The sequence below is a fragment of the Arvicola amphibius genome, chromosome 11, assembly GCF_903992535.2.
Source record: "Arvicola amphibius chromosome 11, mArvAmp1.2, whole genome shotgun sequence".
NCBI lineage: Eukaryota > Metazoa > Chordata > Mammalia > Rodentia > Cricetidae > Arvicola > Arvicola amphibius.
This window is the reverse complement of record NC_052057.2, coordinates 96,513,028-96,537,436: the sequence shown is the minus strand read 5'-3', so window position 1 is coordinate 96,537,436 and position 24,409 is coordinate 96,513,028. Positions and strand designations below refer to the sequence as shown.

Here is a 24,409-nt window from a genome sequence, read left to right as displayed (position 1 = left end):
CTCTCTGGCTTTTGGCGAAATCAGCTTCTTTATTAACCAATGGTAAAACATATTTACAGCATACAGGAGGCCATCCTGTATCACATCATCTTTCATGGTCTACCTGGAATTTATTTGATGTTTAACATTATGCAACTGGGTGGGGGATTTTTGTTTGTTTGTTTGTTTTCTTTTGTTTTTGAGTTTTTCGAGACAGGGTTTCTCTGTACCTTTGGAGCCTGTCCTGGAACTAGCTCTGTAGACCAGGCTGGCCTCCAGCTCACAGAGAACCGCCTGCCTCTGTCTCCCAAGTGCTGGGATTAAAGGTGTGTGCCACCACTGCCCAGCCTAGGTGTGTTTTCGTACATGGATTTTTACCTTGTTTTACTGTAAAATAACTGAGGTAACTAGAGGTATGATATAGTGATATATATCAAATTATTGTTGACATTTTCATGCCTCCAAACTATTGTTTGTTATGTGATATACTTATTTTATTTTTGTAAAACACTATTGGAACAAGAACGCAAGGGAATATTGTCTTGTGTGATAAAATACCATGAACAAAAACAATTGGGGGAGGAAAAGGGTTGTCTACAGTTTGTAATTCACCATCCAGTTCAAGATGGAAACGTGGAGACAGGAACTGAAGCAGGAACTAGCAAGTAACTGCTTGCTGACTGGCTTGTTCTTCATGACCTGCTCAGCCTGCTTTCTTATAGTACCCAGGACCACCAGCCCAGGGGTGTTACTACCCACAGAGAGATGGACCCTTCCACATCGTTCATCACGCAAGGAAAATGTACCATAGGCTTATACAGAGGTGAATCTGGTGGTGTATTTTCCCAGTTGAAATTCCTTCTCCAAAATGATACTAGCTTGTGTCATGTTTACATAAAACTAGCCACAATACTTAATTTTTAATCAAAATGAAACTCCATTGCTCAACAGCAACAAAAACAAAACCCCCCAAATAGTAGATTTCTGTAGGAACTTAAATTTTGTATTTACCCCATAAAAAGTTATACAGTTTTAAGCATTTTTTTTTAAATTTAAAGTTTTGATTTGTGCTGATTAGAATTCTGCTCAGGCAACACATCTGAGATGAAGCTTGGAAAGGTCTACAGAATGTGGCATAGGTTGGAAGCTGCAGGCTTTGTGAATATGGAGTGTGTATCACAAATGTCCTCAGAGTCACTCAGGGTTGGCAGCGTTATGAAAATATATCCATAGCAGGAACTAGTCAGTTCATTGAGTAGGTTACATATTACATTTTTTACATGTACGGTACTAGGATTCCCCATAGCCATGTCAGCTGGACTAATTGTGATTTTGCAGATATATGAGGTGCACTAGGATAGATTCCCTAGAGATAGCTTGTTTCTTCTCAAACACAGTGCAGTGACAAGGTGCTCATGTGGTTCAGTCAACTAAGAACATGCAGTATGTCTTGCATCTAAAATCTTTAAGGTTCTCGTCTCTGTATACTCCTTTTCAGTGAATCTTCTTTTCCTGGTCATCTCTGAAATGAAGGAACTGGTCTCTGCTGCTGTTTTTCAGTTCTTTAAACCAGCATCTTATTTTTATTTTTTTTGAAGCATGTTTGTAAGTAAATTCATTTTACTTCCTGTTTCACTGACTGATTACACTTCTCCTTAATGTCCTGTTGCTTCTGTTAGCTGCAGCTGGCTAGTTTTATCAGCCTCTCCTCTCAGATACTGGAAGTCTGTTTGTGTTCTGAGAATTGTCTTTTCAGCAGGTCCTTTAACCCAGTGTTCCTTTGGTCACTAGCTTTTACAGCAAGCTGCCATTTACATTGGGTCCATGAGTCCTTTTAGCTTAAGTATGGGCCCAGTTCTTATGTTACTACAGTTCATATAAACCATAGTAAAGCCTCCCAGATTTAACAGATGGCTATTGAAACAAAGAGAATTTTTAATTTGGATGTGAAGTGTTGCTCTTCTCAAAGTAGACTGGCCTCAGTTCAGCTTCAGAGCTTTTCTCTTCCTGCCCTAGTGCTTGGCTTGCTGCTGTCCCCAGAGTTAACTTTCTTTCCAAGGCAATGCCCTTAAATAAATACTGCTGTTTTCTGCTCCAGAATAGACTCTTAACTATTTGCATTTATTCTTGGTTGTAGTTTTAAAAAATTGGCACAATATTTTAGGAGCAATTTAGGTTATATCTAGAAAAATAAGTAACACACATATTCTTTGAACAAGCAACTACACTGCTACAAATTTGCTTTTATGGATATATTTTCAAATGTATGCAAAACTATGTTTTACAAGAGTTTTCATGATTAAAAGACCATCCCTAACAATAAGAATATAGGCTTCATTGGAAAGAATAACAGATCTGTGCTTAGCTGTTTCCTGTGTCTGGCTGTACAGTGGACTTGGTAAAGCAATGTTGTTATGATAGGATGCCCCTAGATTAAGCTTGTAGAGCAATATTATAGAGTTATAATCACAGTTGTTCCCAAGATGCTCTTTGTTACCTATCAGCTCTATTTTAAAAGGTTGTAAAAGGGCTGGGGAGATGAATCAATGGGTAAAACTTGCCCAAATATGAGGACCTGAGTTTGAATTCCCTGAACCCACATAAAGCTGGGCATGATAGCATGTATTTGTAATCCCAGTGCTGCAATGGGGGAAGTAAAAGGAAACAGGAGAACTGCTAGAAGATCCTGGGACTGCTATGTTCTTGCATACAATCACATACACACAGACATTCACAAAAGGATATATATATATATATATATATATATATATATATATATATATATATATATGGTTTTTAGAGACAGGGTTTCTTTGTGTAGACTTTGAGACTGTCTTGGAACTGGCTCTTGTAGACCAGGCTAGCCTCGAACTTACAGAGATCCGCCTGCCTCTGCCTCCCTAGTGCTGGGATTAAAGATGTGCGCCACCACTGCCCGGCTAAGGATATGTATTTTTAAAAATACAGGCAGACAACGCAGAGGAAACCTTATTGCTTCAGGGTCAGTTCTTTCCATACATCCTGTCATAGAGAGAAACGTGCTGCACCATACATACATGGCTTTCTATAATCTATTTTCCTGTTCTCGCTCTGTTGATTCTGGGCATGCAAGGTTAGTAATCTTTTGAGTTCCTTGGCTGATGGCTTCTCAGCCTGGATTTTCTTCCACCCCCTTCTCATCCTTACTGGCTGTTTTTTCTCTGTTGTGCTAATGTCTGTGGTCCTTCCTCTATATCACTTCACAGTGTTCGCACTCACTCACTGCCCCAGAGCCCAGGAGGTAACTTCTTAGACTTTCAGTGGGCTTGGGTTTGGATGGGCCTTTGCTGCCCCCTTCTGGTTTTTAGCAACTGTAATTGGAAGTTGCTACTAATTAAAATTTCCTGTGTTACCATTTCTTGTGAAACCGCTTATGTGAATGGTTTGTAGTGTAGTCTTGGCCTGCTTGGTGGCTAGGCTGTTCTGTTCATTCATTATAAGCTTTCATCTTACCAGGTTTTCACCTGATTTTAGTAGAAAAAATATTTTTAGGGAGGAGAGTAAGCAAAACTTCATGAAAAGTTTTGAAGCATTTTGTTATTGTTCGGTTTTCTCCCACCTCTTTCCCACCTTTCCCTAATTTTTTACGCCCCATTTCTCCTTAGGAGGCTGCCTACTGAAAAAATGGAGTTACAACTTCAGTGATATATTTGCTTATCATTTGAACTATTAACTGCATGTAGCATGTAGCTCTTGTGTCTCTTGTCAAATTCTAAGACTCAGTTTGGGCAGAAGACTCAGGTAGGTACATAACTGCAAGGTAGAGTGATTAATATGACATTGGGCCACAAACAAAAGACCACTAACTCAGGAGTAGAGGCTGAGCTTGTTGGATCAGGGTCACCATCAGGATATCTAGCAGTGGATGTGAGAACAGCTCAACTCCTGACAGTATTAACCATTAGAATTCAGAGGCTTCCAGCAAGAAGGCCTTGCTCTGGATATCTACATATGAATGGTTTAGGACAAATGATTACTTTTTTTTTTTTTTCTTTCTTTTTTTTTTTTTTTTTTGGTTTTTTGAGACAGGGTTTCTCTGTGGCTTTAGAGCCTGTCTTGGAACTAGCTCTTGTAGACCAGGCTGGACTCGAACTCACAGAGATCCGCCTGCCTCTGATTACTTTCTTTTGAGAAGGGTCTCAATATGCAACCATGGCTATCCTGGAACTCACTGTGTAGTCCAGGCTCACTTCTTTTCATAGAGATCCACTAGTCTTTGCCTCCTAAATTCTGGGATTAAAGATTTGTGGCACCATTTCTGACTAGACAGGTGATTTTTATTTCCCTCCGTCCCTCCCTCTCTCCCCCTTCCTTCTCTCCCTCCCTCCCTCCCTCCCTCCCCCTCTCCCCCCCTCCCTCCCTCTTTCTTTCTCTTTTTTTCTCTTTTCTTTCTCTTTTCCTTTCTTTCTCTTTCTCCTTCCTTCCTTTCTCCCCCCACCCCTCCAATCAAGAGTATATTTTCTGCACATTAAGCTGAATCATTTAGCAGGACAGATTTGGTAAAATTTGAATAGGAAAGAGACAGTGAACTATTACAATTAAAATTTGTTTCAACATTTTCTTTCAGGGAGAAGACACCACACTTCAACTTAAGAAAAATACTTTACAGTTTAGGTCCTTTTTTTCTTTTTAGACATAAGGTCATGAATTTGTATGGAATGGGCTACAGCAGCTCAAAAACGTGTGCTTCTCTGGGTGGAGCAGGCTGATGCTTCGGCTGAACCCAGGTGCCCTTTTCTTTGGCTTCCTTTCTCTTCACCTGCTTCAGGAAGCCATCTCTGTTCTTTGAGTGCTTGATATCCTCAGTCCACACTTAATTCTCTTGGCAAGAATCTTGCTTTAGCTTGTTTACAATGATACCCACGGCATGCTGGGTGACATTGTAGGCCCTTCTGGTTTTGCCATGGTAACACTTATGGGCCATTCCTTTATGAACAGTGGCCATTCCTCTGATGGCTGCAATATCACCCTTCTTGTAGATTTGCATGTATGTGGCCAAAGGAGTAATTCTGTGTTTTCCTAAAGGCCTAGAGAACATGGCGAGTGCCCTTCCTCTTTCCCTTTGTGTTTGTCATTTTGGTGAGTTACTGGAGGACGGGTGCTCCAGCCAAGACAAGTGATTCTTCATGTGCATTTCTTAATCAGGCTTCTCATGTCTTAAAATAGGAAATGATCTTTTTTTTCTCTCTTTGAACCTTTTTGCCATCCAGCATCTTTCCATCATGGGCATCTGTGTCAGGCAAGTAGAAATGAACTGCCTTCAAAGGACTTACAGTTCAGTGAGGGAAGTGGGCATTTTATCATACAAGTATTTAAACAGATAAGAAATACGGCCTGTAGCCTCATGGCCTTTTTCAAAGATCAGTCCTTCAGATAACCATTATCTTGATAATCCTTAGTATGTAGTAAAGCAAATTAATCTAGAAAACAAATTTTATGTTTACCACTTGAGAGTATAAAGTAGTACTTCTCTAATCTTGTAATTATTGTTTATGTAGTGTGTTTGAAAATATATTTATATTGCTTTCCAAATTAACGATTGGGTTGTAGTTTTCCTGAAGCAGATTGTGTGTGTGCGCGTGCATGTGCGTGTGTGTGTGCGTGTGTGTGTACCTGCATGCTCATCTACACTAATATTATAGTTTTTTCCTTCTTAGTTAGAAATAAAGACTAAGCATCTAAAACATTTCTAATTCCAGGTACAGGTTGGTAGTCAATGAATTTTCCCAAATGTTTAGAGAAGGTATAGTACACTGGTCCTACAGACCTTCATTCATTTCTAGAGCACAGGAGAGAGAGACAGAGACAGAGACTGATCTTTCCTAAAGCTAACAAAAATATTTGTAGTAAAATCTGGTGTGGACATTAAAAATGGATAATTATAGCTATGCACAAAGTAAAAGTCCTTAAGAATACAAGCAGACGAAAATCCACCAATATTTTTAAAGGACAATATAATAAAACCAAAATGGATTTATTAGCAATATAAAGTTGCTTTAATAGCCAAAATTCAACCAATGTAATTTATACATTAACAACAAAAAATATGATGTACAAAGAAAGTTTTGGCAAAATGAAACAACCATTTACATGCATTTTCAGCAAATTAGAAATAGAAGACATTTCTTAAGTTATTAACAGGATCTACCAAAACCAAACCAAATCAAATCCTGAAAACTCCATATGTCAGTGTTGACAGTTGTCTAGTAGAGATTTCCCTCTGCACTGGAGAGTACTTACCAGCTAGTGCAGTAAGACACTAAGATGGATATATGTTGGCAAGAGGAAAAAAAAACAAGTAGATTTATTATTTTTGGCTGAATATTCAGAATTTAAGCAAGACTGTATATTTTTTTAAATCCTCAAGTGTTGATATTATTTAATAACTGAATTAGAGGAAACATTTGGAATAAACCCAAGAGCTAAAATGTCAGACAGTTACAGAATATTGTGAAGCGTCATTGAGAAACACTTGAGCTCAGCAAGGAGAAGGCGTCCCCTTGATCAGGTGTTGGCAGTCTCAACATTGTCAGCTGTCATTGCCTCTTCATCCATCTCCAGATTCAGTGGAGCCCTAATTAAAATCCTTGTTTTTCTTTTCCTCTCTTCTTCTTTCTTTAGAATTACTACTTTTTTTTAAAATTAAAACTCAAAAGGCAAAGTACTTTTGAAAGAAAAGATGACCTCCTTCAACAGACAAACAGTGGACACAATCCATGGGGGTGAGAATTGTTTTCTTTTTGAGACAGTGTCTTGTTATATAATCCAGGCTAGACTGGAATTTCTTGGTTTTTCAGAACAGTGTTTCTCTGTGTAACAGCCCTGTTTGTCCTTAAACTCACTTTGTAGACCAGGCTAGCCTCTAACTCACAGAGATCCTCCTGCCACTGCCTCCTAAGTGCTGGGATTAAAGGCGTGCACCATCACCACTCGGCTTGGACTGGAATTTTTAATCTTCTGCTTTAACCTCTCAAATGCTGGGATCAGAGGCATATGCCACCACACCTGGCCGGAAAAAACCAACTAGACTACCACTTCATGAAATCAAATTCTAGGTCATATGTATATATAAACATGAAAAGGAAAAAAAAACCAGATCTCTTAGAAAATACCTTAATGATCTAAGTGCAAAGGAAGAGATGGATACACAGTGTATGTGTGTGTTCGTGTGCAGCATGTACTTTTGGAGCTGCAGCACAAAGCCTTCAGCATGCTGGACTCATGCTCTATCGCTGAGCTACACTTCCAGCCTGGAAGAGCTTTTAAATAATGTAACATAACAGATGGACACCAGATTATTAGCTATAGTTAAAAACTTACAGGTGTAGAAAACTAATCTCGTGTTAGTAATGTCCGTGGGGGGAGTAATGGAGAGAGAGAGAGAGAGAGAGAGAGAGAGAGAGAGACAGAGACAGAGAGAGAGACAGAGAGAGGCCAAATCCTTGAGAAAATTAGGCTAGATTCAAAATTGGAGTGGCATGAATTCTCTCAGTTGCCATCAACTCTACAATCTTTTGTGGTTCCTATGATGGTGGCTGCCTACCAAGGTTTCTAATAACTCCTGTTACTCCTTTGCATTGGAATGTGGGGCACCTGGGCTGATCTCAGTAAATAACTACCAGACACATTTGAAGACATTTCAGTATTTTTTCATTTGTTAGACTGTGATTTTTTTTTTTTTTTTTTTTTTTTTTTTTTGTTTTTGTTTTTGTTTTTCGAGACAGGGTTTCTCTGTAGCTTTGGAGCCTGTCCTGGAACTAGCTCTTGTAGACCAGGCTGGTCTCGAACTCACAGAGATCCGCCTGCCTCTGCCTCCCAAGTGCTGGGATTAAAGGCGTGAGCCACCACCGCCCGGCTAGACTGTGATTTGATACTTTTTTTTTTTTTTTTTTAGAAAACAACTTAAATGTCTTGTATACTTTAAGAAGTTTCATAGCCGGGCAGTTCACAATTTCCACCTGTCATGAAAACCAGTGAAGGGGGGAACCTTGGAGTCAGAGTTCTCAAAAAGCTCTTGCCATAGCAACAGCTTTGCCTTCAGACATTGTATATTCAAGTTTAAAATGCTATTAGCTCACTATGTATTAATTACATTCCAAGTGCGTGCCACGTCGAGTTAGCTGATAAGCTCTGGGCTGTGCAGTCGTAGACACTTCCCACTACAGAAAGATTGTTTTGTTTTTGATTTTGTTCTTATGTTTTGTTTTTAAAGCAACTCTGCAATTGTGCAAAAAGAAAGCAAATAAAGACTTAGCAGGACTATTGTTGAACTACTCAGATGTAATTTCAGCCCCACCACATTAAGGTTGTCAGGTGTCCCTCATGAAAAGCATGCCGCTTACTATGTTTTTATAAGTATCAGATTTGGGAGTTAAGGAAACATTTAGAAGCTTTGTGGAGGGGCAATACCTCTAGTCGCCTTTAACTCCAGCAGAGGCAGCCAGAGCTTCACAGGTGCCTGCTAACTCATTCCTGATTCTCTGTGGTAGAATTATTGCTAGAATTTTGACTCCTTGACTCCGCAGTTGCTAAGCACCTGAAATTGTGGGCATTGGAGTTAGGGTCACAATAGAACACAATAGGTGTTCAGTCTGATACCGATGACAGATATACACAGTTACCATATGGTGTTATTAATCAGCATTATATAAGGTCCAAAAAGCTCTAGAAACATTTTAGTTTTGTTTGTATTACCCGATGGATGCCACTGAGACGCAGAAGGAAGGTTTAAGCAGTCAAGGAAGTAGAATCTGGCTTGATTTCCTTTGTCTTTTTTCCCCTCTTCCTACCCCCACCTTTTCCATCCGACGCTATGTTTTTAGACCGAATTTCAATACAGTAGTCCAGGAGGGACCTCAACCTCTCAGAAGTCCTTTCTCAACTTCCCCAGTGTGTGAGACCACCATGCCCTGTGGAGTTTGGGTTTTCTGCTCATTGCTCCTTTGTAGTTTCACTTTACCTTTTAAATATCTTTTAAAGACTTCCAATTTGTATCTGATTAAAAAAGGCCACCGCTTTTTTAATTTCATAAATTACAATTTTTCATAATTTCCAATGGCGTTCAGCAATCTTTTTCCTTGTATTTATAGAGTTTGTCATTCTCTTTTGGGTCTTGAATTCAGTCGTGAGCTAGATTGTCAGATTCGTCCTGAGGATCGGACAAGTTAGATACAAGCCTGCTTACTCTGTTGTGAGACCCTGTCTCTACATCAATAAAAATTCCTACTTCTTCCGTAATACATATTGTGAGATTTACTGTTCCACTGCTGAGTTGCTTGGCTGGAGCGGGCGCTGGAAAGCGCTGCCCCACCTCTCCACCTTCTAGTGCTGGTCCTGGGCGGGGCTGCGCAGGGGTGCTGCGCACCAGCTCTGTTGCCGGAACTGGCCCGAGCGGCCTGGACGCGCAGCCCCGCCCCCGCGGGTGGAAACAAAGGGGGCTCGGCGCGGGGGAAGAGGCGGAGCTCTCTGGCGGTCCTGCGTTTGGCTGGCTAGGTCTGTGCGGGCGTGGGGAGGGGCTGGCGTCCGGAATCCAGTGGTGGGAGACCTAGCTCCTGGGGTATCCCCTGCGCGCGCAGCGCTATCTACTGCGCCGGCGCGGCCGGTGCCGGTCCGCGAGCGCCGAAGCGGAGTGCAGTGGGGCGGGGCGGGGCCCTCGTGCAGCTGCAGCTGGCGGGCGAGTCTCCGGAGGCCGGGGCGGTTGGGACACTGGGCGGAGAGCATGGGGCTTCCGAGGCGCTAGCCGGCTGCTTCAGGGCTGGGCGTGGAGCCGTGGTTTCCTGGCGAGGCCCGTGTGATGGTGCCAGGAGGAAGGAAGCGCCGTGACAGCGCCTCAGTCGGAACCCAGGTTCCGGGGGCGAGGACGCCCGGGGACGGTGGCCCTGGCGAGCTGGCCGCGGGCGGGGCGAGCGGTCACAATAGGAGGCAGCGGCCCGGCCCGGAGCGGCGGGAGCAGCCCCGCAGGGCGGAGCCTCCCCTCGCAGGTATTGGCCGCGGAGGCCGTTGGCTTCCGCGTGAGGGCGGTACTAGCTGCGGGAAGTTGGGAGCCTGCGAGCCGGGCTTGGCGGACGTTTCCCCGGCAGCCCGGCGCTCTTTGTTCCCGCCGCGGCGGGGGACCGGCCCGCCCCTGCCTGACCGAGACGCAGGTGAAATGATGTCACCTGGGAGAACGCAGAACCCGGTCGGAGAGGTCCTCTCTCGCGGCCTTCTGCCTCCGCGGGTTTCTGTGCGTTCTCCGTTTTTGTTCTCAGTGGATGGAAGTTTTTCATTTCAGGGCTGAAGAATGAGAGAGGTTGGTTTTTGGAACGGGAGTGTTTCGGGTTATTCAAGGCAGACCAAAGAGAACTAAGTTATTTTCCTTTGATACGGCGTGAAGAGCGCTTTTATGTTGCTGAAATGGTGTGTGCTATGCAGTAAAGTTCAGCACGCTTGTTCTACCGAACATAAGAGTTGAATACTCAAATACAGTTATCGCTAGCATCGTATGAATTGCGATTAAGCGGTGAACACTGAAATGTATTTTGACGCTCGCACATAATAGTTTCTTAGAATCTTTAAGCCTGCCGTTCTTCCTGTTTTCGCATAGTATTGTAACATTTACCTACCACCCTTTCTGTAAATAGCAAACAGCTTTGTAAGTAGACTTTTAAGAATTCCAATCACATTTGAATCATAGCAAGTCGAAATAGAGGAAATTTTGTTCATTTGGGGGAACGCTGTCTAATGGAGAAATCCAGCTTATGAAAAAAAAAGATCAAAACGTGTCAGATCTGGTGCAGAAATGTGAAATACTTAAAAGACAACAATTTTGACAATTCTATCACTGAATTGTACACTTGCTATAGAATATCTCCTGGTTTATAAATGTACTACTATAATGTATTTTTCCTTTTGAAAACCTGCTCATCCTAAGCCTATTCATTTAGGCATCTACTTTAAAGTTGATTCTTGTATTTTTCGGTGTGAATTACTCCTACAAGAACTGGAGGACTTAGAGGCTGCTGGTAGGTTCTGCCCCCTACCTATGAAGCCACAGGTCTTGTAGGCTTCATATCCTCTGTAGGTTAAGAAAGAATTGGAGTTAAATACCAGTGGTGTCTTAAAAGGTAGTTGTACACTTGTTAAAATTTATGCTCATCTTGATTTTTTAAAAATATATTTTTTAAAGCTAATAAATGCATTGGACAACCTCCCCTAGTTTTCACTGTGCTTCTGCTCTGTGGGTTCTGGAAGTTGATAGGCTTGGGCCTTGAGCCACCCACCAGGCCCTGTTCTAAACCAAGCTGGACAATGTAAATCTGGGTAGGTACAAAGATTTCTTTACTTGAGAAGATTGAAACAAAGCTCTGCTAAGGGACTTTGCAAGCATCATAATGGAGAGTATAGATCTGTTGTCTCTCCCTCTGCCCTAAGCATTGGGTAGGGCTTTTCATTAACTTGTGTTAGCATTGCCAGGCTGGCTGTGCTTGTATTTTTACTTAGGTTAAGTAAGGGAATGTGGGTGAGAAATCCTTAAAATAAAAATCTCAAAAATGGTTATATACCTGAGCAAGGTAGAAACACGATTAGTCAAGATGTTCGTTGTTCCATCTGTTCTGCATTTTGTGCTGCCTTTGGTTTGGCAGCACTGTTTTGTAATCCCTTTTATTGAGAAGGTAGTTCTTGATTTGTTTGGATTATCACATGGTGTCTAGGACTCCTTACACATTTCTGCTTGTTTTCCAATTAAGTGCATGTATGAATATAGTTTGACTTTGCTTCACTGAATCCATAGCTTGCTTCCATTTTCTCTGCAGGGAACACAGTGTTGTAAGTGTTCATTTGTACCATAGAGTTCTGGTTCTATCCCATCTATCAGTAGGTATTATATCTATTACGACATTGTCTAAAGAAAATAAATGAGTAAATTCTGTGTAGTAAATTAAAGAGGAATTTACACAGATGATGATACAAATTTACACAGGGATGACACAGATGGTCCCATTTTCTCCCAGCTGGTCTGTCCACACTACTCTCCCTTACTGTTGCGCTGTGGAACTCTGGACTGGGGAAAGGAAAGGGAGCAGTCTTCAGTTGTTTTTACCAGCCTTAGTTTTGAATGCTCCCCAAAAGACGTAGATCCACTTAGTTTGCCTTAATCCAAGAATGGGAATAAGTGTTACTTAACACATGAATTTCAGTGCTGAACAGTAGTGATCACCCTCTCTGAAATGGGTTTATTACCAGTTTTTGCCCCAATTAATTCTGGTGACTTCAAAAGATGACTCACCAAAACGTGCAGAGGTCAGAAGACAACCTTAGGTATTGATCCTTAACTTCCATCTTGAGACAGGGTCATTTACACACTGCTTCGACACCAGGCCACCTGACTGAAGAGTGTCAGGACTCTCCTGTCAGCTGCTCACTTCGCCACAGCAGCACAAGCATTACAGATGCACTCTGCTCTGCCAGGCTTTATGTGGGCTCTGGGATTGGAACTCAAGACCTCATGCTTGTGCAGCAAGCACATTACTCACTGAGCCTTGTCCTTAGCACCCCAAGTTTTAATTAGCTTATTTCATTCTAAACAAATTCATACTAAACTTTTGGCAATTCAGAGAAGCTAATTTGGTTAGTTTGGGAGATTATTCTCTCAGTTGAATATATTCTGTGACACACACTTTTGGTAATAGTGACACAGTGCTAAACACAATGTATGTTTTCTAAACTAAAATTTATTTCAGATTTATGATGTTCCACATATTTACCCCTAATTTTTGTTTTGTTTTAATTCAACTTGTTCGTTGAGACAAGGTCTCCTACAGATCAAACTGGCCTCGTCTGCTGTGTAGCTGGGGTTTGCACTTGTGATTCCCCAGAGCTCTGCAGTTATGTGCCACAGGATTAAATTGTTGGTTATTGATGTAATAACTATCAAACAGAAGGGCCCTGTTAAACAGAAACTATCATAAACTACTAATGCATCGATGCTCACCATGTAAACATTAGTCTTCCTTTCAGTTGTTCTCAGTGAGTTAGTCATGGAGTTGTGTGTGAACGAACACTGAAAAACAAGAAGGTCCTGTGCAGATGCATCCCGAACATTGTTATCAAATGTCAGTAATGCCCAGCAGTTGCAGACAGACACAGACAGAATTGTATCCATTCAGGACTATGGTACAACCTTAAGGTTAACCAAGGAAAAATCAGTGAAATTATGACTTGAACAGTTTTTATAAAGTAACAAGTTAATTTTTATATTGATTGATTGTTTTGTTTTGTTTTCCAAGACAGGGTTTCCCTGGAACTCACTTTATAGACTAGGCTGGCCATGAACTCAGAGATCTGCCTGCCTTTGCCTCCCAAGTACTGTGATTAAAGGTGTGAGCCACCACAATGTTATTTTTAAAGTCAAACTACAAGATAGGCTAGTGAATTAATAGATTCTAAGGTTTGATCTTTCTGAGGTGCATGGCTTTAATCAGTTCAGTTAAACCTGCTGTACAGTGTATTAAGATCAGAGAGCCTGCCATAGTTTGCTTCCTATCGCTGTGATAAACACCGTTACCAAAAGAACTTGGGGCGGGGGGACGATTTATTTTGCGTTTATAGTTTATAGTCCATCATGAAGGGAAGTTAGGTGAGGAATCTGGAGGCAGGAACTGAAGTAGAAGATGCAGAACACTGCTTACTGTTTGCTCAGCCTGCTTTCCTTCTAGTGTGGTCCAGGACCACTGCCCAGGGATGGCGCACTGCTTGCTTACAGCAAGCCTGCTTCCACACCAGTCATTAGTCAAGAAAGTGCCTCATACAGTCCTTTAAAAAAAAGTATATATTTTTTTATTTGAGAGAGGGTCTCACTGTGCAGCTCTTACTAGCTTGGGACTCACTATGTAGAGCATGCTGGTCTTGAATACAGATCTTTCTGCTGTGTTAAAGGTGTGTACCACCATGCCCATCCTATAGGCCAATTTTATGGTACATTTTCTCTATTGCAGTTGCCTTTCTTAGATGAGACTCTAGTTTGTGTCCAGTTGACAAAAACTAGTCAGCACAGCGCCCAATTTCATTTCCTGGCATGAAGTTAACTACTATCAGGTTGAGATTTTATTTTATTGCTATATTGTTTAAATAATGGTATCCTTGGAGTAGGGAGGGGGCTCTGAGGAATCAAATATAAGGTCCTGTATGTGCTAGGCAAATGCCCACCACTGAATATCCTAACCCTGTAAAAATGTCTTAGTTTGTGCTTTCATGAGGAAAGTTTGAGTTATTCATTTCATTTTAGTTGTGTTACCATGTTAGCTTTCTGTTGCATTTATCTGGTGACTGGGAATCTTAGTTACAAAAATCTGTTACTTTAAAATTAACTTTTGTCAAGGCCAGGCATGGTGTCATAGGACTTTAATTCCAGATTTTGGTAGGCAAAGACAACAGGTCTCTGAGTTCAAGGCTAACATGGTCTACTTATGAGTTCTAGAACAACCAGAGCTACATAGTGAGGCCCTGCCTTTAAAAATCAACTAACCAAACAAAAACCTTGCATGAGACACCCTGGTATGAGTTAGCTACTGGGTCTTCTTATCTTACCTGGCTGGAGTTCAGATTCTTTAGTTTGAAATCATTGGTTGATTTTACTCATTCTCAGTTGAACTTCTCCAGCCCCTAAGCCTGCTGTCCTCAGTTCCCTGCTCTGTGGCTCCCTTTTCTCTCAGCCTTTCAGAGTGCTGATAGGAGAGCTTCCTCAAGAATGGCTCAGTTCTGTTTTTAGAACTTCCTCTAATTAAGTCAGGCCCTCTTAGTGATGGTTTCCCTCCTGATTAACTTAAAAGCCCCCTTTGGAATCTTAATTACTCTGAAAAGCACTCCCACTTTGGTGCCTCCCCTCTTCCCACCCCCATCAATGGAATCTGCTCTATCAAGTGGAACAGGGAGGATTAGATTGATGAGAATTTAGGGTGACATCTTATATAGAAAGTTTGCTTACCATATATAACCCACAAATAAAATGTTTCTGTGAACTTATTGTGAAGGTCTGTGCTGGTTTTGAGCAAGCCCAGCAGGGTTTTATTGTGGGTACTATAGGATTTGAGTATAACTCTTCCCACCATGTTGTTTGTCCTTTGTTTATAGATAATGAAGTTTCTGACAAAAGGAGATTATTGTAAGTAGGAAAAGATATACTTGAAAGCAGGAGCCAAGGGTACTAGTTTTCTGTTTGTTTTACTTATAATGATGGAAATATTTTTGTTGTTGTTGTTTTGTTCTCCCCCTCCCCCCCCACGGTTTCTCTGTGTACCAGCTCTGGCTGTCCTGGACCTTGCTCTGTAGACCAGGCTGGCCTTGAACTCACAGAGATCCACCTGCCTCTTTCTCCTTGCTGGGATTAAAGGCATGCGTCACCACCTCCCGGCTGGAAATATTTTTTAAATTATTTTTTGATGATTTATTATTTTTTATGTGCATTGGTGTTTTGCTTGCGTGTATGTCTGTGTTAGATCCTCTGGGAACTGGAGTTACAATTGTGAGCTGCTATGTGGGTGCTAGAAATTGAGCCAGTATCCTAGAAGAACAGCCAGTGGCTTTTAACTCTGAGCCATCTCTCCAACCCCTGATGATGGAAATCTTAAAATCTCGAAAGGATCAAAGAATGAAGAATAAAGCCGACTCTGATTTCTGTTTTACCAGCCAGGTTCTTGTACTTGTGATTTGTAAGACAGTTTGGGCACTGAGTGCTCCTGCAGAGGACGCAGGTTCAAAACCTAGTACCCATTTGGCGCTCACAACTGTTCAGGGGATCCAGCACTTTCCAGGGGTATCTGGCATGTACGTGGTGCACAGACACCCACAGACAAAACATTCATATATTTTTGTAAAGGGGGAAAATGCTACATAATTTACTTACTGTGGAAATAAAAGGCATAAGAGAATTATAAGTAGAGTACAAAACTGGCAGAAGAACAGCTCATTTGGGGGAAGTTTGTGAAGTTTCTTATTGAATGATGATCAAAAATGGCAAATACACCTCTAATCTGCTTTGGACATGTTTGTTGTTGTTTTGGGAAAAGGACTTGCTGTGTAAGACTGGTCCGGAAGCAGCCCTGTCTCAGCCTCTAGAGTGCTGTGACTACAGGCATAAGCTATTTGCAAGGCTGAAAGAGCTTTCTTCTTTTGCTGCTGGAAATCAATCTACCTTTTACTTCCAGACCAGGTCTGGTCCAGTATTTGTTGCCTACAGCATCTAACACCATCTGTAGCGGCCACACCTGTTGTGTCACGCCCTCTCACGTGTGTCTGGGGGGGTGCACATCAAACCATTGCACGTGGAGGGCTCGGTTCTCCTTCCCACCATGTGGGTCCAAGGATCTAACTCGGGTCATCAGGATTGGTGGCAAGGGCCTTTATCCACTTAGCCATCTTGCTGGCCTTCGCATTTTTAATTAAAATAAACTCATTGGGGTTTTAAAAAAAATCTTTACAGCTTAGTTCCTTTAAGTAAGTAAGTTGTGTGTGTGTGTGTCTGCCTTAGCATTTGGAAGACAAAAACATTCCAGCAGTACATAATCATAAAAGTAAAGAACATTAGCACATCGTGTTTGCAATACAGAGGTAAACTAGTTTCTGTCCAAAAACATTTGTGTAGTAAACTAACAAGTACTCTCTTCTAACTTGTAGGTGGTGGTAGTGGGTCTTTGGCAGTAGATAGAATTGTGTGTCAGGTTTCTAACACACCAACAACAGAGTTAGAGGCGGGCTAGAGAAGACATTCAGTGTCGTGTTGTCTGCTTTCCTAGCTAGCATCTTCTTTACTGCTCACCAGACTAAAGATGTCAGTTTCCGTGCTACCCTGCTCTCTGCCAGTTACCAGAGCATAGCACTCGGTGACTGCTGTTATCAAAATACTTGCTATACAATGATTTACTTGTTTCTTTTACTTCCCCCCATTCCTCCTCCTTTTATAGCATACTCTTCTTGCCTTTTTGTTTAGTGCCCGTCACAAGGAGATTCTCAAGTCTAACACTGAGGGAAGGAATGAGGCAGTAACTGTAAAACCCAGATAGTATTGAGCACATGGTTGTTAGTGTGAGGACAAGCAAGACCTTAAACTTGGAGTCTCCAAGGAGAATTCCACTATCACAACATAGTGGAAGAGTGTCATGGTTCTTAATGATTAAGTATCACATGAGTTTAAGGGTGTTTAACCTACAGTCTAGCCTTAAGTGGTAGTTGTTTACTTTCAGGCTTATGAGTTTATCTTTGGTTCCTTAGCAAAGCTTCTAGTTTTCTGTTTTTGTTGTTTGTCCTTTTGTTACTGTTTAAGCATCTTCTTCCTTCCTTCCTTCCTTCCTTCCTTCCTTCCTTCCTTCCTTCCTTCCTTCTTATCTTGGACAGGATTGATGTCTAGGTCAGGCTAGCTTAGAATTTGGAATATTCTTGCCTCAGCCTTCTTAGTACTGAATGAACAGAGCTAGTTTGTTGAATAGAGTGGAAATGCCAGCCCCAGTTAAACAGAAGATTACTATTTGTTATCTGTTGTACAGTCTTACAGCTGAGAGTATAGAAGTTTTGCCATAAATCATGTCAAATCTTTGTCACCGTGGTCACTTAGAAGGTCAGCTGAAAGTGGGGACACGTTGAGGGGACAAATACAGTCTGGGCAGACATCCGTCACTGTTCCTACCATGAAACCTCACCATTAGGGTTTTAGAATTAACACCAGAGAAAGAGGTTATCAGTAGAAATTTGAGGATCAGGGACTTAGATTCCTGAGCTATAATGTTTTTATCCCAAGACTTTTTGTATGGGAAACTCCATTACTAGAGGCAGTCTCTGCCTGTTGTGTATTTTGATGTTTAAAGTTACTTTTTTTCCTTAATATCTCTGCTGATAGAATTATTAGATACCACAAAACCCAAACTGTCCTTCATAGGCTTGATTCTCCATATTGGTATGGCTAGCCATGAACTATCCTTTTCTTCTCCCTCTTTTTCCCAGATATCTCCCGGGGCCAATTCAGCACCTCTGCCTGGCCATCCTAACAAGGTGATTTGTGAAAGGGTGAGACTTCAGAGCCTGGTCCCTCTTCTCCCAAGTGATCAGAACACTACCGTTCAAGAGGATGCTCACTTCAAAGCTTTCTTCCAGGTTCTTATATGTTTACCCTTCTCTTACACAGAGCTGAGAATCACACATTCTAACTTGTTTCTTGGAAGACTTAAACAAACATCTCTGTAGCCTCTTTCTTTCTGTTGTGTGTGGAAGTAAATGCTCTTCTTAGAGGGCGTCTTCGGTGTAGGTTTCAGTCAGCTTTTCTGAAAAATGTCTTCTCGTGAGCTACCTCTGCTCATTATTTGACCACTTAATATTCTGTTTGAAAAAAAATCTTTTTTGTCTTAATCATTTGTCCAAATCATTCAGTTTCTGTAAGAAAATATAGAAGACAAAGCCCAGCAGAGGCAGACAGATCTCTGTGAGTTCAAAGCCAACCTAGTCTACAGAGAGAGTTCCAGGACAGCTAGGGCTGTTACACAGATAAACCCTGTCTCAATAAAATAGGAGATACTAAAATATGTAAGGTGTGTAGGAAAGGAAAAAAATGAAACACGTATTTTAAGCCATTGCTACTTATTTGCTTAGTGCCCAGAATTTTATAGTGATACATATTTCTGAAAGAGTACATTTCTGTATCTCTTGGTACCTACGAATGAAAAATATTTTGATAAAAATTTTAATATAAGGTAAAAACCAGTGTACATATTTTAAAACCATCAAGATTCCTTGTATCTGTTCATACCAATCACTGGCTTCTGAATTTTGACTCTATATTCCTGGGGAAGCATGCTTTAATAATGGAAATCAGTATTACTGATTTCAAAATAAGCCACATTTACAGAATAGCTTTTGAATGGTAGGTGCGTGCGTGCGTGTGTATGCCACTTCTTTTTTTTTTTCTTTAGAAGTGGCAGGTTAGCACCTGGAGCTGGTAAAGGAACGTTGTTTGACGTGTTAGTTCTGTCAGTACCCGTAGGTAACCCAGGGTATTTCACTCTGGTGTTCCTTTTAGAATTTGTGCTGGATTCTCTATGTGTTTAACTCTGAGAATAAACTGGGCATCTTGTTCTAGGTAAGGAAATAAGCTTTAAAAAGTTCACCAAGGTGTACACTTTAGATCAAGGGACGCCTCAGATTCTCGCTGTGTCATGTTTTCTATATTGCACTACCTTTAAATATCTACATGCATGTCTCTACATACATTTTGTAAGTATCTAACACAACTGTTTTAGGAGGTCTAGTTGTCTCTGAAGTGAATGGCATATTGACTACCATGTTAATGACAGAATTATCTGTACACAGAAGTTCAGTATTAGTAAGTGGCTAATATTTAAGAAATTTAAAGCCAGGCTTGATAGCAAGCACCTTCAACCCCAGCACTCCTGAGGCTGATGGAGGTTGATTTCTACAGGTTGAAGATCAGTCTGGGACAGCGAAGGCTACATAGAGAGACCCTGTCTCAAAAAACAAATAAACCAAACAAGAAAGGAAAAGAACTAACTTAAGGCTGGGCATGGTCTCACATGCATTTAGCCCAGTTTGGGAGGTAGAAACAGACAGATCTCTGAGTTGGAGTACAGCCTGGTCTATATAGTAGTTTTAGGTCAACCAGTTGGTCAGTTCAGGCCTCTACTGGGACCACCTTTGTAACTTGTATTTTGCCCTCTTTCTAAAAGTTTTTTTTTTTTTTTTTTTAAGATTGATTTGTGTGCATGTGTGTAACGTGAATTCTAATTGGTTTTACTAAAAACTCAGAGTCAGCTATCAGGGGTTAAGCAGAGCAACCAGCCCCTGGAAAATTCTTACCTCTACCAATGCTCAGATCAAAGGTGATCCTGTTCTCAGACTGACTGCTTCAGACTGCTGCCTCAGACTGCATCTGAGCACCTGTCTCCTCCCGCCTTATATTCCTCTCTCTACCCAGCCATATCCCTTCTGTCTCCACCTCTCTAGTGCTGGGATTAAAGACATGGAACTCCCAAGTACTGGGCCACCACCACCCAATCTATAGTGGCCTAGCTCTGCACTCTGATCTTCAAGCAAGCTTTTATTTGTTAAAACACAAACAAAATATCACTACATGTGTGCTTGCAATTGTGTGCATGTGTGTGTGTACACCTGTGAGCACATGAACAGCCCCTTCCCTTGGAGCTGTGACAAGATGTGATCCACCTACCTGGGTAATGGGAGCCAAACTCTGGAAAAGCAATATGTTCTCTTAAGTGTTAAACCATCTCTCCATTCCTGCCTTCCTTTTTGTTTGTTTGTTGGGTTATAGTTTGTTAAAATTTTGAGACAAAGATTGCTGTATTGTTCAGACTAGCTTTGAACTTGTGATTCACCTGCCTCTTGCCAGGTTCAACCATTTTTTTTTTCTCTTTCTCTCAAAGCCCCCCTCTGTTTTCTAGGTGAAGTTCCTATTTTCCAAGAACTCTCCTGTAGTCTTTTTTTTTTTTTTTAAAGATTTATTTATTTATTATATGCACAGTGTTCAGCCTCCATATATGCCTGCAGGCCAGAAGAGGGCACCAGATCTCATTACAAATGGTTGTGAGCCACCATGTGGTTGCTGGGATTTGAACTCAGGACCTCTGGAAGAGCAGTCAGTGCTCTTAACCTCTGAGCCATCTCTCCAGTCCTCCTGTAGCCTTCTTTAAGCATAAAATATTTATTTTTATTGCAAACATGGAGTTGGATATATGGTTCATTATTAAAGCAATTTAGAAGGGCAGCGGTGGCGCACATCTCTAATCCCAGCACTTGGAAGGCAGAGGAAGGTGAATCTCTATAAATTCAAGGTCAGATATGGTATACAAGAATGAGTTCCAGGACAGCTAGGGCTGTTACCCTATCTTGGAAAAAAAAAAAAAAAAAAAAAAACAATTTAGCAGAGAACATTACTCTGATTCCTTGCTCTTGTTTCTGACAGTTCTCACTAGCCTGGAGACAAGGAGGCTAGCTTGGCGGAGCACCAGAGATCTGCCTGTCTGGGCCTTCCAGGCACTGGAGCTGCACATATGTGCACATGTGCCCTCTGAAAGTAGTTCTGGGGCTCATGCCCAAGTCCTAAGGCTTTTAGTGACTGGGCTGTCTCCCTAGCCTGTCACCAGTGTCAGTAAGCAGAAAGCTTTGTCATTTATACAGTTCCTTGTTAACATTTCTGTTTTCCTTGTGTTGATGCAGAGGTCAACCTTATTCCTCTAGTACCTTGCACCTTGTCTCTTGATTTAGAATCTTGGTGGCCCAGAGCTCATCACAGTAGGGACCCTTCTGTCTACATCCATTCCCCAGTGCTGGCATCAGCTTTGCTTTTTAGTGTGTTTTGTGGATAGAGCTCAGGTCCTTAGGCTTGCATGGCAGGTGCTTAGCCTACTGAGTCATCTCCCCGCCTGCTTCCTGTTTATTTTGCTTGTTTTATACTACACCTTTTAGTTGCAAACAAAAACCCCCATGATTCAAATTTTTTGTGTCATTGTTGACTTTATTTTATAATTAAGGAATATTGTGTATGTATTACCTGATTGAGAACTAGGGCTATGTAATGAACTCTTTCAAGAGTATCATAACCATGAAAATATAACCTGTCAGGTGAGAAAGAATAATTTAATACACCATGTATAAATAAGGGATAGTTGTCTTTCAGTTAGCCTCACTAATAAAAACATATTTAAGTATATCTGAGCATAATTTGATGTAAGCTTGTAAATGTAAGAGCTGCAGAAAAATAACAGAGTATATAAGCAATTTGCCAGTAAAGGGTAACATTTATTTTTGTTATACATTTTGAGATGAATGAAAACATAAGCCTGGGAAAGCAGGAAATTTTGTAAACTTTATTACTATCTGAAAGAAAATTTATGTAAGGTGGATAAAATTCAGTGAGTTTGTTGTCCCTGGAGTTTATTCAGTTGGCTTTTTTTAGGGGGGTAAAGATGAAATGAGAAACCTCATATTTTTTAAGAAGACTTGTAGAAAAAGTCTGGGAGTTTGAAGAATTAGAGACTTTTAGATCACGCTGTGCTTGATCTAAGATGAAATTCTGATTCTCTTGTTGCTACAGCAAAGCACCTGACCAGTCTGGCAGGGAGGCTGATTTTTAGCTTACAGTTTGAGGTCATGCTCCATCGTGGCAGTGGGAACAAGGAGCAGTGGGGTGCCTCACATTAAAGACAGAGACAAGTGTTGCTCAACTTTCTTGGTTCAGTCTAAAACACCAACCCATGGACTGGGGCCACCATTTTTAGGATGGATCTTCTTGCCTCAGAATCTCATTTAGAAAAAGACATGTTCACAGGCTGAGTCAATGGTTACTCTCTACCCTTCATGTTGACAGTCAAGGTGAACTTTTACAGCTCTCCCAGAACAGGCTGATTCCTTCCTCCTTTGGAATGGCATCTTTGACAAGTGCAGTGGTTGCTAAAGTCAGGCACATTTTAGTCCTCAGGAAGAACCTGGAACCTGCTTCTGCTTCTCTTTGAATCTCATTGTTAAAATACGTCTATACCTGCCTGCCTTCTTTCTTCCCTTGATTCCTAATCTGTACACCTGTTCTGTAAACTAGAGATAGTAACTATGATTTAACATCTTAGACATTTAAATTGTTGACATCTGGTACATTGAAAAGTTAGCTCACTGTTAGAATAAAGAATTCTCCACCCGAGAATTCAAAACAAAATTTTCTTTTAAAAAGGCGGTCCCATCTATCTGAATTCAGTGGTTGTTGGAGTTGGGTTCTATCAGCACCAAATATATCACTGGGACTCATATATCAGAAATAGCACACCTTTTTAATTCCAATGCTCAGGAGGTAGGCAAGTGGATTTCTGTGGGTTCAAGGCTAGCCTGGGTTACTTAGACACTGTCTTCAAAAACAAAAACATCTGTACTGGGGTACCACATAAACTGGGCCTTTAACTCCAGCAGTCAGGACAAGGTGGCAAGAGGATTAGAAGTTTGAAGTCACTCTTAGCTATTAAGCACGTTGGATGCCTGCCTGGGCTACTGGCAGAATCTTGCCTTTGTGTGTGTTGTTGGGAATTCTCGGAATATAAAAACTAGCTTTCTTATTAAAATTAAAACAAGTATATTTAAATAATATCATTAAGAGAATATAGGTAGGTGATAGTTTGGTGATACACCTACTAAATAATTTGGAAAGGTCAAATTTAACCTTTTATTTTTTTTTTTTTTTTTTTTTTTTTTTATAGAGATATGGTCTCATGTAGCATAAACTGGCCTTGAACTCACTGTGTAACCAAGGATAACCTCGGGTTATCAATCTTCTGACTTTCATCTCCCAAATTCTAGAATTACACTGTAGGCTCAGCTCCATTTATTAATTTGCTTTGTCTCTAAAATTAGTTGGTTTTTTACCTCTTTCAAAGTATGACATTGGGCTAGAAAGATGGCTTACCAGTTGAAAGCACTTGTTGCTTTTGTAGAGGACCTGGGTTCAGTTCCTAGGCACCCACATAGCTGCTAACCATTTGTAACTCAAGTTCCGGAGAACCTTATGTCCTCTTGTGCTCTGCACAGGTGTTGAATACACTTAGTGCATAAACACTCAAGCATAACATCCATATAATAAAATAAAAATGTATGTATTCTGTATATTTTGCTAATGTTTGATGTATTTGTGTTTCCCACAATTTATTTTGTAAACCAACTAAAAGTACTCCAATGCTTAATAATTAGAACTTAGAAGTATATATAGAAATAGGAACAGTTCTTCTAAAAACAATAACCCTGTCAGATTTCAGCTAATTTTGAATTTTGTCAGTTTTGGTGAGACTTAATTGGGAAATTGATTGGCTTGGGTAATCCTGGAGTAGTAGCAGTTACATGGTCATATGAATTGTATAGCTATAAAGCTTACACTGCAACCTTTGAACATTGGAGGATACTCCCAAAGGGCTGTGTCATTCTAAAAAGAATCAATTGATCTTAATCAGTTGACTCTGCGTAATATAAACTTCATTTTGTCCATGTAACTATCACAGAAGAAGTAATTGTAATAGCCCAAACAAGATGGTAGAGGTTTGTGATTAGCATTGTGTTCAGATCCTACTCGGGAAGAGGGGAATGACTCTCCCTAAGCAAACTTGTTGTCACTAAAGGCTAGTGGCGTTTCTCTGGTGGGTTAGGAATTCTAGAAGGTCAGATACTATAAAAGTTAGCTGCCCTGTTGTGTAGACTTTATATGTTGTTATCTAATATGGTGGTTTTTGAAACACTTCATTTTTCAGTTGTATGTATTTACTGTGCAATCCCTGCCCCTGCATTTCTTAAGTTAGGATTTTTAATTTGGGTTGATAGTGCAATGTATAGCCTTCATTTTTTTTATGACAAATACAGTTTGGAACGT

The 24,409-nt window shown here is 40.9% G+C and overlaps 1 protein-coding gene across 10 annotated transcripts in view; it reads left to right on the top strand.

Annotated features, from left to right (window-relative positions):
- Rnf38 (ring finger protein 38) overlaps positions 1-24,409 on the top strand; it is a 119,013-nt gene that overhangs the window by 69,841 nt on the left and 24,763 nt on the right. For 2 of the 10 annotated variants that reach the window (XM_038347620.2, XM_038347619.2), the window contains exons 1-2: positions 10,169-10,306; positions 17,989-18,138. The exons of 1 other annotated variant lie outside the window; for it this stretch is intronic. In XM_038347620.2, the coding sequence (XP_038203548.1) occupies positions 10,298-10,306; positions 17,989-18,138 (159 nt within the window). In that variant the 5' untranslated portion in view covers positions 10,169-10,297. Of the gene's footprint in view, positions 1-9,431; positions 9,511-9,587; positions 9,999-10,168; positions 10,307-17,988; positions 18,139-24,409 lie in introns of those variants that run through there. 7 more of the 10 variants (XM_038347628.2, XM_038347626.2, XM_038347621.2 and 4 more) reach the window with 7 other exon arrangements.